Source organism: Euprymna scolopes, chromosome 10, assembly GCF_053919585.1.
Source record: "Euprymna scolopes isolate OS-2025 chromosome 10, ASM5391958v1, whole genome shotgun sequence".
Classification (NCBI taxonomy): Eukaryota; Metazoa; Mollusca; class Cephalopoda; order Sepiida; family Sepiolidae; genus Euprymna; species Euprymna scolopes.
In genome coordinates, this window is record NC_136491.1 from 43,363,690 (window position 1) to 43,377,346 (window position 13,657).

Here is a 13,657-nt window from a genome sequence, read left to right on the forward strand (position 1 = left end):
TTAGCTGATAATTATTTTTATGATAAGACAAAATATTTATTGTTGCCGTATAATATTTTCATATCCTGATTTTGATGTTGATCATATATTTATGGTTTCTATTTGATGTCTAATCGCAATGCTAAGACTTTATTCAAAGAAAAAAATTCTGTATTATCTCAGAAACGATCGTACACTGATTTGCTGTCAATATTAATTTCTTGAAGCCTAAGTAAATTTTTGTTCTCTATGGACTCCAAAACGGCCAGACCGATTTTTATGAAATTTCGCACAAAGGTACTTTATGTGCCTGGTAGTGTTTTTTAACCAAAGTTAACACCTTACACAGCCTAACATCACAAGTGCATTTGAGAAATTTTATTACCACACAAGCTGAAAGGTCAGACATATAAAATCAACAGTAGGTTATTTGATACGACAGGGACACGTTTGAAAAAAACGTTTGTGTTTAAAACACAATAGCACCAGGATACTTGACTTATTCATTTTAAATTTAAATTCAAGCCATTATCATTATACAGGCAGTAAGGACAGGCATATAAAATAAACAATAGGTTCTTTAATATGGCAGGGGCGTGTTTGAAATGATTGTTTCTGTTTTGAGTACAACTGAAGCACCAATTTCAATGTCAATAAAAATATGGACGTATGAAACATTCGTCGATCATCATTCAATCCTGGGCAACATCAAGTCTCCCAGTTAGTGTATGTGTGTATATATCAAATTTTAGTCATTCCATGAATTTAAAAATTTATGACGTGAAATGTTTGAATTTCAAATCAAAAGATTTTTATTATTCTATGTAAGACAAAGAATACATTTGAAATATTAGAACTCCTTATCCTATAGGATTTCGATGTTTACCATCTCTTCAGGGGAGAAAATATTAGCAAATAGTTATAATGATTCACACCTTACTTGCTAAAGTCAGTGAGACGGAAAATCACGATTAAAAGTTGTTTAAGTATTTTAATGTCAGAGTAAGAGAAGTAATGAAAAGGATATAAAAATTCACATCCAAATTGCATGGTAATATCCAAAGTGAATGTCTTTGATAGCAGTGTTGTAAAATGATCCAAACTGTATTTTGAATAATCCACATCACAATGTAATGGTCTGAAGTAGGCATTTCCCTGGAGCAATTTTCTTTGTTTATATAATGGGTCCGGTAAAAAATAATTTATATATATATATATATATATATATATATATATATATATATATATATATATATATATATATATAGGCCCGGTGGATCTGTTTATTAATAAACATATAAATTGATATATTTAATATTTTTTATAATTATAGAAAATGAGCTTTAAATTCCACTCCAAAATAACTTAAAATTGTTAATTAAAATTAAAAATTAAATTAAAATTAAAACCGCTTTCAAGCAATGCAAAATAAGAGAAACTGAACTGATAAGAAAAATGAAAAGAAAAGAAAATGCTTATGCATAATAAAACAGCAAGTATAAGAAAAGATAAGATAAAATAAAATAAAAGGGAAGGGAAGGAAATATATTATTGAATAGGGAGAAATAGAAAAAGAATAAGGAAAAAAGAAAGAAAACAATAATGAAGAAATAGAGGGGGGAGGGAGAGAGAGAGGAAGATGAACTAAGAAGACGAAGTCAATAAACCTTCATAAAATAAAGTGACAGGTCGCGAAAATAGGTCAGGATGTGAAAGCAAGGCCAGACATATGCAGGAAAGAAAAAGAAAGCAAATAAAAAATAATGCATGTCAAATAGAAATTCCCGATTAAAATCAATTCAAATCCAGTCAACTCAAAATAATCTTATCTAATACATAAAGTACTATTCTTGCTAATTTTATATGTATTGATAATATCCTTTAAAAGATAATAAAATTTAGAACTATAATAATCTGTGTAAGTAATTTGCAAAAAAAAATCTAGGCGCATTAATAAAATGTGTTATAAATGTTATAATACTAATGATAATACTTTACTGAAAAAAATATCATAATATTGATAATAATACTTAACTGAAAAAAAAAAAAAACTTAGGGGGACGGTTCAATAAGAACTTGTTCATGTTTGATTGTAGTCAACTGGAAAGCAGGCAAATGGAATAGAGTTCCACAGGCGAGCAGTTCTAAGAAAGCGCTGTTCATGGAATCTACATTTAGGTGTAGGCATAGATAAAGAGTGTGGAAAATTGTTGATAGTGGTTCTGGCTAGACGAGTGTTCTTTGTGAAAGTCTGGCGAGGGAGACAATAGATTGAAGTTCAGATGAGCACCTGCCATGAAAATAATGATAATGCCGAGACAGGCTCGTTACGTCTCTTCTATGGGAAAGAGGTTGCAGGGAAGAGAAAAGAGCATCCCCACCTAAGCTACGAAGTCTATTTTGAACTCTGTCAAGACAGGATAAGCTGCTTCTAGCAGCTCCTGCGCAGATGTGGTAACAGTACTCCATCGTTGGTCGAACCTGGCTTTTATATAGGTAGAGAACTGCATCAGAAGTGAGATATCTACTGGAGCGGTAGAAGGATCCCACCATTTTTCCAGCGACTTTGGATTTGATATACATGTTCCATTTCAGATCTGGAGTAAAGATCAAGCCCAGCAGCTTGTTAAAACATGAAGCCTTCCCAAGACGAGCGCCATTCATTTTAATTGATGGCAGCTGGACAACAAGAGCGTTAATGATGTAAAAATAGAAGCTTGGTTTTAGATGCATTAAAAGTAACCAGCCACTTTTTCCCCCATTGTACCACGTGCTGAAGATCAGAGGAGAGAGAGTAAGAGAGAACTTGGTCATTTACAGTCTTTAAAGTGCTACCATAGATGGTAGTGTCGTCAGGATAAATATCTACGAATGATCTAAGGATGTGGTTTGGAAAATCATTGATGTAGATCAAGAAGAGAGTTGGACCCAGGATGGACCCCTGAGGGACTCCAGCATTAATACTGAGAGCTTCTGATTTTTGCCCATCAACTACTACTCTTAAGAATCTATCAGAGAGAAATGATTTAATAATTAAGAAAACATTTCCAGCTATACCACGACTGGAGATCTTGTGAAGTAGGCCTTTATGCCATACCTTATCAAAGGCCTTTGATATGTCAAGTGCAATTGCCCTAGAGAGGAAGCCTCCATTGAGAGATTCACTAATCCTATGAGATACAACTGTAAGCACGTCTGCTGTAGATCTAGCAGAACGGAAACCATATTGCATGTCACTAAGAAGGTTATTTTTGCTGAGATGGTTGACTACTTTTTTATTTAGCACAGATTCCAGCATCTTACTCATGATGCATAGAAGACTTATCGGTCTATACTGAGAGGGAGATGAGCGATCACCTGAGTTCTTAAATACAGGGCATACTGATGCGATTTTCTAAGGTGTTGAGAAGCATTTCTTCTTAAGACAACGCTTAAATAACTTTGTAAGTATGGGCACTAGTTCTGGTTGAAGTCTTTTGAGCACTATAATTGGAATGCCGTTAGGGCCAGTTGCTTTACTGGAATCAAGATTTTTGATTAGCTTGGCAACATCACATACAGATATTTGTATGTCACATAGCACGTTTTCTGATATGCAAGGAAATACTGGGGGTTGGCAGCCTTGGTCGTAAAGGGTAGAATTAGCTGCTAAGTTCTTGGCAAAGAGATTAGTTTTGTCTGATGCTGACGAGATTACCTCAGGTCCATTGATGATAGTTGGGATATAGCACACACTTCTGTTGAGGATTGTTTGCTATTTGCCAGAACTGATGGGAACCAAGCCGCTGCTCAGCTACCTTGGACTTGACGAGCTGAGCATACAACTCTCTTGCGTTCTTTATTACTTTTTTACAGTGGTTGCTGGTGGTCCTGAAAGCGGCTTTAGTCTCAATACATCTATTATGTTGGAAGCAATGGAAAAAGTGATTTCCGTGTGCAATGGCAGCAGCACATTCTGGGGAGAACGACGACTGGCTGTTAGGTTTTTGCTGGAACTTTTTCGAGGATATGAAACTGTCTATACCTACAGTTCCGTCAGACGTGTTATTATAGAGGACACATCCTTTTTAAACATGACACGTAGAGGTAGGTCTGATATAAATGTACGGAAGCTATCCCAGTCAGCCATAGAGTATCGATATACTGTACGATGGAGAGGTATGTCTGAAAACCTGTTACATTTTGTTTTTATCTTAACTGATACAACAGAGTGATTGGAAAATCCCAGTGGAGACTGAACGGGAGATGAGCATAGTTCAGGGCAAGTTGTGAGAAGAGGTCTAGGAGACTTGTATACTGACCGTCAGTGTTGGGAACACGGGTGGGTTCTTGGATAATCTGAGTGAGGTCATAAGCAATGGAGAAATTGTGGCAGAACCTCCCCTTGTCATTGGTCTTGTTTGAGTAGGTTAACCATTCCACGTTGTGAACATTGAAGTTCCCACAGACATGGATGTTAGCTGAGGGGTACGCAGACAGGACATGGTCAATTTTCTCAGATATGCTATTAAAGATAGTAATTCCACTATTGTGGGGGCGATAAAGTGCAAATATAAATGCAGTAGTGTGAGCAAGTGCAACCCGGAAGCACATGTAAGATAAATTAGGATCTTCTCTGGAGATGTCACTACCACATGGAAAGTTGTCTTTAATGTAGGCACATACTCCATGCCCATGGTGATCTTGAGGGTTGGATTTAGAGGTTAATTTAGAGTATCCTTTAATTACGAACTCATCTAGGAAGGAGGCGGTCCAATGCCTGTTTCGCTTAGGAATAATAGGTCTGGTTTAGTTTCCTGTAATACAGTTTGGCCCTCTGGAAGGTTGGAACGTAGACCTCTGATGTTGGAGAAGGAGACATGGTAGTGGGGGTCTGCATTGGAAGTTGGAGATCTGGGTTTAATCGAGTATTTTTTCTGGAAACCTTTCATGATTGAAATTTGGGGTTTGTGGAATAGGTCGACAGACTTGCTTAGAGCAGGGCAGAGAGGGAAGATAAGAGAAAAAGAAATTAAAAATTATTTTATTTTTTATTTTGTAGCACATAAGGTAAAGCCATAACAATTACCCACTAATATGGCATTGAGAGGCCCCACCAGAAGCTACTGCATGGTCCAGAATCCATTCACCAAATGGCAATACAGAAACCCCAGTACTTTGCACCTGCTGATAGGACAGCCTCCTTAGGGGTGAAACCAAGGTTCGGGTCCCTGACTATTAAGCAGATAACGTCAACCCAGTTGAAACATTTACCTCCAGCACCCTTATTAGTGACATGGCCACAAGGATAGATAAAGGAACAGAGTTTCCAATATCTCTGGCAACTGTTCACACAAAATATTGCCAACCGAGTAAACAGCTTTTCCTTTGTCAGAAAAATCACTCATTGAAAAAATGAGCACTGAGGGACAAATAAGGAAAAGCAAAAGTAACGAGAACTGCCGATAATCCACAATGCATTGTCTACTCTCCATTAAAAAAAAAAAAAGATTCAAAGGACTTATTAATATTTATTAGACCGTAGCTCTAATTCAAAATTCCCCTCTCATATTTACGAATGAATTTATATTGTGGATTTGACGTGATACCGTCAGTTATAGTTACCATTTTTTTCTTTCTTTTTCTTTGGGGGGTGGGGGGAATATTCTAGATATATTTGCATTTAACGACTGACTGAAATAAACATTATATTAGACCAAATTAAGTCTAGTTGTTTTAATGACAACCAAGACTTCAAAGAATGGGTTAATAGCAACAAATAGTGTATTTCATTGTTAGTTACAATTGTTTCAAAACTATTCGGACAAATCCAAACATTATGTCATTTGAAAATTTTCACAAGAACAGCCTTTCTTCAGACTTATTGAATAAAGAACACTTTAACAATAAAACATTATGGAAACCATTTCTCTTATAAGGAAAAGAAAACAAGTGAAAGTATTTTACCTATATTTCATCCTTGCAATAGATTTTTTTTTTTTTTTTTTTTGTCTAGAAAATTGCTTTCCAACACTCAAAAAAACCTAATCAGTATCTCCTGTATTTAAGAATTCAGGTGATTGGTCATCTCCCTCCAAGTATAGATCAATCAGCCTCCTGTGTATTATGAGTAAGTTGCTGGAATTTTTGTTAAATAGAGAAGTCGTCAAGTACCTCAGTGACGTGTAATATGGATTCTGTTCGGCTAGATTTACAGCAGATGTACTTACAGTTATATCTCATAGGATTAGCGAATCTTTCGATGGAGGCTACCTCTCTAAGGCAATTGCTCTTGACATATCAAAGGCCTTTGATAGAGTATGGCATAAAGGTTTACTTCACAAGATCTCCAGCTACAGTATAGCTGGAAATGTTTTTTTAATTATTAAATCATTTCTCTCTGATAGGTTCATAAGAGTAGTGGTTAATGGGCAGAAATCAGAAACACACAGTATTAATGCTGGAGTCCCTCAGGGGTTCATCCTGGGCCCAACTCTCTTCCTGATCTGCATCAATGATCTTCCAAATTACATCCTTAGATCATTCATAGACATTTATCCTGATGACGCTACCATCTATGGCAACACATCAAAGGCCATAAATGACCAAGTTCTCTTTGATTCTCTCTCCTCTGCTCTTGAGCATGTGGTGCATTGGGGAAAGAGGTGGCTAGTTTCTTTTAATGCATCTAAAACCAAGCTTCTATCTTTACATCATCAACGCTCTGATCCTCATCTGGCATCAATTAAAAGGAATGGTTCTCGTCTAGGGGAGGCTCCATGCTTTGACAAGCTTGACCTTTACTCCTGATCTGCAATAGAACACATATATCAAATCTGTTGCAAAGGTTGCTGGAAAAATGGTGTGATCGTTCTACCACTTCAGTAGACATCTCACTGCTAATGCAATTCTCTAACTATATAAAAGCCAGGTATGTCCAAGGATGGAGTACTGTTGCCACATTTTGGGCAGGAGCTGCTAGAAAGATCTTATCCTGCCTTGACAAAGTTCAGAATAGACTTTGTAGCCTAGTAGGAAAATTGACTTCGTAGCCTAGTAGGGGACGCCCTTTTTTCTTCCCTGCAACCTTTTTCCCATAGAAGAAACGTTGCGAGTCTGTCTCTGCTTTATCATTATTTTCATGGCAGGTGCTCATCTGAGCTCTAATCTATAGCCCCCCCCCCCCCACTCGCCAAATTTTCACAAAAAAATACTTGTCTAGCTGAAACCACTATCAATAATTTCCCTCACTTTTATCCGTGCCTAAACCTAAATGTAGATTTCATGACCAAAGCTTCTTTCTTAGAACTGTACACCTGTGGAACTCTCTTCCATTTGACTGCTTTCCAGCTGACTACAATTTAGTCAACTTTAACATGAACAAATTCTTGATGAGCCTTAAGTAATCCAATTTACCAAATTTCCACGATATTGTTCCATGACTTCTGTATACTCATTAACCCTTATCCTCGAGTGGCCTCCAGGCCTTGATAAGGGATCCTACGATGATGAAAAAAAAAAAAAAGAAAAAAAAAAGAGAAACAGCTATAAAGGGCTATAGTAACATGGGTTGCTCCTTATCGATTTAGGCCTGTTTTTTTTTGGGGGGGGATAAGATTGTAATTCTGGATTGATCCCGGACTAATCCAACTGCCAGATTCTATTTGATTGAGGAACTGGATAACTTTCGGATTGCAATCCGATTGTTATCTGATGTAATCCATGGTGATCTCACTCAAAGACAAAATTTTGATTGATCCTGTGAGACGTCACAACCAAAACGAAAGCAGCTGTCCAGACAGGATTTGCAGTGATCCGATGGACCGAAATATCTTGATGAAGTAGAAGCATTGTAGTACAGTTAAAATATTATATATCTCCAAAAATAAAAGCAAAACCATGCAGAAACTGCTAAATTGTGTAACTGGTAAAAAAAAAAAAAAATTTATTGGATAATCAATTTTGACTCCAACTCCAGCTAAAACCTCTGACTCCGCAACGCAACCCTGCTTTTCTCTTCTTCGCAACTGCTTTCTCCACAAAAGAGACACTGCAAGTCTGTCTCTGCTCTATCGTTATTTTCATGACAAGTGCTCGTCGTGTGAGCTTGAATCTAATCTAATCTGCCAAACCGTCACAACAAGCACACGTCTAGCTACAACCACTATCAGCAGTTTCCATTACTCTCTATCTGTGCCTAAATCAAAACGCAAATTTCATGAACAAAACTTTTTTTCCTAGAACTACCCGCCTGTAAACTTCTGTTCTGCTGGCCAGTTTTCTAGGTAACTACAATACGCTTGCCTTCAATGTAAACAAGTTCTTGTTGAGCCGCCCCCTTAAATAATCTAATTCTACTCAATTTTCATCACTAATGATCACTACGGACTACGCTGTTGTCTTGGCGACCACCGTACACTCATTAACCTTTATCCTCAAGTGACTTTTGGGCCTTGATAAGTAATGACTCTTTTGTAAAAAAAAAATTTTTTAATGTGGATGCATGAAATAATAATAATAATAATAATAATAATAATAATAATAATAATAATATAATTAAAGTTAACTCGAGACTATTACGACAAAATATGCCTAAAGTGATCTCTGCTCATTTTTAATCCACATAAAACTTAAAATATGATCCCATAAATCTTTTCGGCTCCATGTAACTTTGATAAATACACATTGATCTATCGTATATTTATTTATGTAAAACTAAGAGAAAACTAAAATGATTTTGAATTATTTAAAATCAAAAATGTTATAAATATAAATATATTTTGAATTATGTTGTTTCCACTAATCTTTTCACTTCTAACACGGGTAAAAAAAAATATCGTAGGCTAATAAATTATTAGTAATAATAAAAAATTAGATTGTATGGATCTAAAAGGAACTAATATTCTAACACATTTAAAATACAAAGGTACTCAACAGGACTTTGATTTAAGTAAACAAATAAAATATATTGAGATAAAGTAATTACTTAAAAAGGGAGGAGGTAGTCGTACGTAGAAAAAAAAGGTGTGGTTCTATCACACGTCAGCCTGACACACCGTGTCACATGGGTGGGTCCCTTTTGAATAACAAAAATAAATAGTGAAATACTTGACGCCTTAAATTTTAAGATTGTGTCCTGTTATGCCGTTGTGTCAGCGATAATATTGACATATATTTTTTTTAAATAAACCTTTTAACACAAATAGAATTTTTAAAAATATTAAAATAGAATATGTAGCTTTACATGATCAATTTTTAAGCGATTCTAGAAAAAAAAAAAAAAATAAATAACAAACCAAAACATTATTTTCTTGTTTTTTTTTTCTAAATGTTAAAAAATGTGTAAATTCAAATTTCTGGTACTTATGCAGTTTATGGATCGTACTGAAATAACGTTATTTCAAAACGCATTCTTAACATGGAGATTTTTTTTTGTAATCTATTTCTATACTTTCACCTAACAATTTAATAAACAAAAGATACGGTAAAAAAAAAAAAATAAATTGAATTTAACTTTAAAACCCTACCAAAAAAAAAAAAAAAAAAAATAGAACGGTCCATATTCTGCATAAGTAACCAACTTTTAAGGTGTATTCATTTGCGAAATAAAATCGAAAAACTGAATCACATTTTAAAATCATTTTTTTTTTTTAACTTTTATTTTACACGTGTGTGTGTGTGTGTGTGCGCGCGCGCGCGCACGCGCGCGTTTTAATAATTGATTTTATTAAACTGTCAAACTTTACCTTTAAAATATAAAATTAAGCTTTCTTTTTTAACCGATAAAATATAATTTTCTAATTGATTATTTTTTGTTTATGTTTACCCTTTGTCCTCACGCTGTCAATGGGGGGGGGAGAAAAGTAAATCAAATAAAATGTTCTAAGACTTGAAATTCACTTGCACTCTGTAAAATATAACACAAAATGATCACCCACTTCCGAACCAGAAAGCATTATTGTACTCAGGTCTTGACCACACATTTGTGATCATTTTGGAAATACAATAAAAGTGATTACCCGTTTCTGTCCTTCGCAAAACATTCGTAACAAATACTCGTCTCACTACAACAACGGTCAATAATTTCGGTAAACTTTTACTTGGTTTTCACTTTAACATTTTCTTTCAAATATGCCAAAAATATGGGCCTGCTTGCGCGTACAATAATGGCCACCACTTTTAACATAAGGAATTACACTGATTAATATCCGGAAAACTACTTATTTGCGGAAAATGTAAATGCGATATTCGGTTTAAAAATTGACCATAATTTCCGTCATTCTCTACCTGTAAACGAACATTCTATGAGCAAAGTTTCTTTCCTAGAACTGTCCGTCTGTGGAACACAATACCACACAGAGCTGCTTCTCAACTGACTATAACATGGTCTGGTAGTTTTCAAATCTAATGTAAATAAGTTATTGTTGAGTCATACTCATCCTCTTTTAAATAATTAAACCATACCAAAGTTTCGCCATTATCGATCATCACAGTCTACCCGACACATTCTCGAGTGGCTTTGGGCCTTGATAAGCGGTTAACCCTTAGTAAAAAAATATAAATGAATAAATAAAATAAAATCCTCTGCAGTCAAGAACTAAGTGACCATTTTACGTTAAATTTATACAGTAAAGTGAATGACAACAATAAACTATAAACTATTTTATTAAAAAAAAAAAAAAAATTCCAGTGTACTTACTACTGTTGACTTGACATAATAATAATAATAATAATAATAATAATATCGTTTTTATTTGTTCGTTGACAGCTAAACTTCATCCAATTTTAATTATTTTTTTTTTCAAAAACAATCTAATAAAATTCAATTCAATATTCGACTGACGACTGGACTCACTGATCAATAAAAAAAATATATATTCAAATTCCGATATCGATGAAGAAATCAATTTTAATAAAAATTTAAATAAGTTTTCTAAAAAGAAAAAAAAACTTTTCAACAGAAAAAAAAATGCCCCTTTTTAAATTTATTCCGCTATTTTTAATTATTTATCTTTAATTTTAATTTATATTAAAAAGTTAATATATTAATCGTACTATTAAGGAATTATTTGTTTTTGTGGTTCATTTGGTGTTGTTACAATTTATTGTAAATAAAAAATATATATTATTGAATTTAGATCCAGAATGAAACTATGTTATATATAAGTATTTGAAATAATAATGAAAATAAAACTAATATATCGATCTTTTTAATTTGACAAAATAAAATATAATAATAGATATCTACAGTATTTTGGAGGGGTGTCAAAAAAAAAATGCAACTACAAAATCAATACGCTTTTTTGCTTTGTTTTAAACAAATTAAGTGTTTATTAGACATTTTAAACAAATAAAGTAGACATGTCATCGTTGTATAGCCATATAAAATTATAAAAATGACATATTTAATTTAAAAATCAAAATATTGAAAAAACATAAACACTGATAATTGAAACGATCACCAGTTTCTGATTACGACATAAACATAGGATAGGAATTTCCATGAAGAGCCGACCGACAAAAAATGCCTTGTCATACCTTGGCAATATAATGTTGATTTCCACTTCCATTGTTCGTAGAAGGACCAGTAATGTGTGATGGGTCCGAAACTGAATCCTCGTTCTCTAAGGTTAACTCATTAACGGATTTATCGCCATTTGAAAAGGTCCGAGTATCGAGTTCTGGAGGAAGAGCGGCCATTTTGAGACTGCCGGTTTTCTTCTCCTTTTTACACGCTGGCAGTTTGTTGCGAGAGTGAAACTGTCGTAAAAAAAAAAAAAAAAATGCCAACAAAAACTCACTTTCTCTCTTTCTCTCTTTCATTATTATTATTATTACTAGTAGTTTTATTTTCAACTAGATACCACATTATAGCCAGAAGAAAAAGGAGCTCATTAAGAAAGAAGAAAAAAAAACCCAAATATTCCAAGGAAGCTTATATGATTTAATTTAAAAGAAAAGGTTTATGAAACGTTACCAGAAAAGAAGACGATATTTTACGTCATTTTAACACCCGTAAAACGGATTGCTTTACGGCACGGCATATCAACCCTTATTGGATATTTAATCCAGTCATTTTGAAAAATTATACTTTAAGTTAAAAAAAATATTTTTTCAGCTATTTAGTCATAGTGTTTTGTTTGGTTATTTTGTTCTATGACATATCAACCCTTGACTTATGCGCGTAATCCAGAGAGCTTCGCCACATGCTTGAGAACAAAAACCAACCATTTTATTTTTATTTTACACTTTTATTTTGCACCTTTTTTATGATTGATTTTATTGGTCCAGTTTTTCAATTGTTAGGAGCAACATGCCATGTGAGAAAATCCTCACCTAGGTTTTTGAATTGAAGAAAACCAAACAGAATTACAACTTTTAAACTTCAACGTAAATTTTATTAAAGCAAAAAGATCCATATTGCAAAAGAAGTGTCATCTTCAGCTATCTGCCACTTTGGGTTGGTAACGTCCCCGAAGCGATAATAGTTCGTCTTCGATAAAAGCTGAGTAGAAAACTTTGCTGATGAAGAATTGTGCAGGTTGAAGAGTAGAGATGGATATTGCAAGTCTGGTAGCCTCGTGGAGTCCTCTGTAGATTCAGTCCAATGGCAGATAAATGACAGGTCAAACAGTGGACCTTAATTTCGTCTTTGACAGACATTATATAGCAACGAAGAAAGTCAATTAATTCACAGAGCACAACAGCGTGCAAAATATAATAATTCGCCCAACATAAGTGCATTGGTGTTTGCAAATCATAATAACATTTCGCCCCACATTTGAGCATTAAAAGATCTCATAGTGACAAATTAATTTCGAGACTTCGAGCTGCAAGTGAGAATTCTATGTCCATTCAAGCCTGCATCTTGTTGAATTCTGGCGATCTGAAAGGATAATTTTGGCACCAAGAACATCTTCAGCAGTTAGTAATAACATGCAATCTGATTGGTCCAAACAAATCCGTGGGTGAACAAACTGTCCAATAAAGAGCCTGCTTATTTCTGCAGAATTTCTCACAGCCAGTCCAAACCATCTTCTTTAGTAGTCATCTTCTTGATCTTGGATTAAATTTTCTTAGTATGATTTATTATATCAACCCTTTTTGGCTCATTTAATGCTGAAGCCAGTCATTTTTGTAAAAGTTTTTATGCTAAACATCTTCAAATATATATCTATACATGCTGTACATGTTTTGTATAAGAATGGTTTGTAATTTTTTTTTGTTGTTTTTGTTATAACAAACATGGTTCTGTACAGATCCGTGTCTGCTATCCCAACCATTATCAATGGACTTGATGTGATCTTGGCAGCATCCAACAAAACCAACTCTTTGATAAGAATTTGGCATCAAACTCAACAAGGGCCGACCATCCCCTGGATTTCTGCTCACGACTAAAAATACTCTGAGTGGCATACAAACTTACAAAGAACCTTGATTCCGGCAAAGCAACTGGCTCTGACAACATTCACATCATAGTGCTCAAAAAATTGCAACCTGAACTAGCAGCTATTAGTTGTTTAAATGTTGCCTCAAGAATTTCTTCCAAACATATTGGAAAACTTTGACAGTTTGCCCAATATTTAAAAAGTACTGCAGATCGATCCTCTACATCTCAGTATAGACCAGTCTCCTCTGTGCATCATGAGTAAGTTGCACAAATTCATGATAAATAGAGAAGTTGTCAACCACCTTAGCA

General features: G+C 34.3%; 1 protein-coding gene across 1 annotated transcript in view; it reads right to left on the reverse strand.

Annotated features, from left to right (window-relative positions):
* The window catches only part of LOC145285951 (putative pyridoxal-dependent decarboxylase domain-containing protein 2), a 153,580-nt gene extending 141,836 nt beyond the window's left edge, over nucleotides 1-11,744 (reverse strand). The window contains exon 1 of the mRNA XM_080134471.1: nucleotides 11,497-11,744. Within this exon, the coding sequence (XP_079990597.1) occupies nucleotides 11,497-11,658 (162 nt within the window). The 5' untranslated portion in view covers nucleotides 11,659-11,744. The remainder of the gene's footprint in view (nucleotides 1-11,496) is intronic.
* Nucleotides 11,745-13,657: the final 1,913 nt, after the last annotated feature.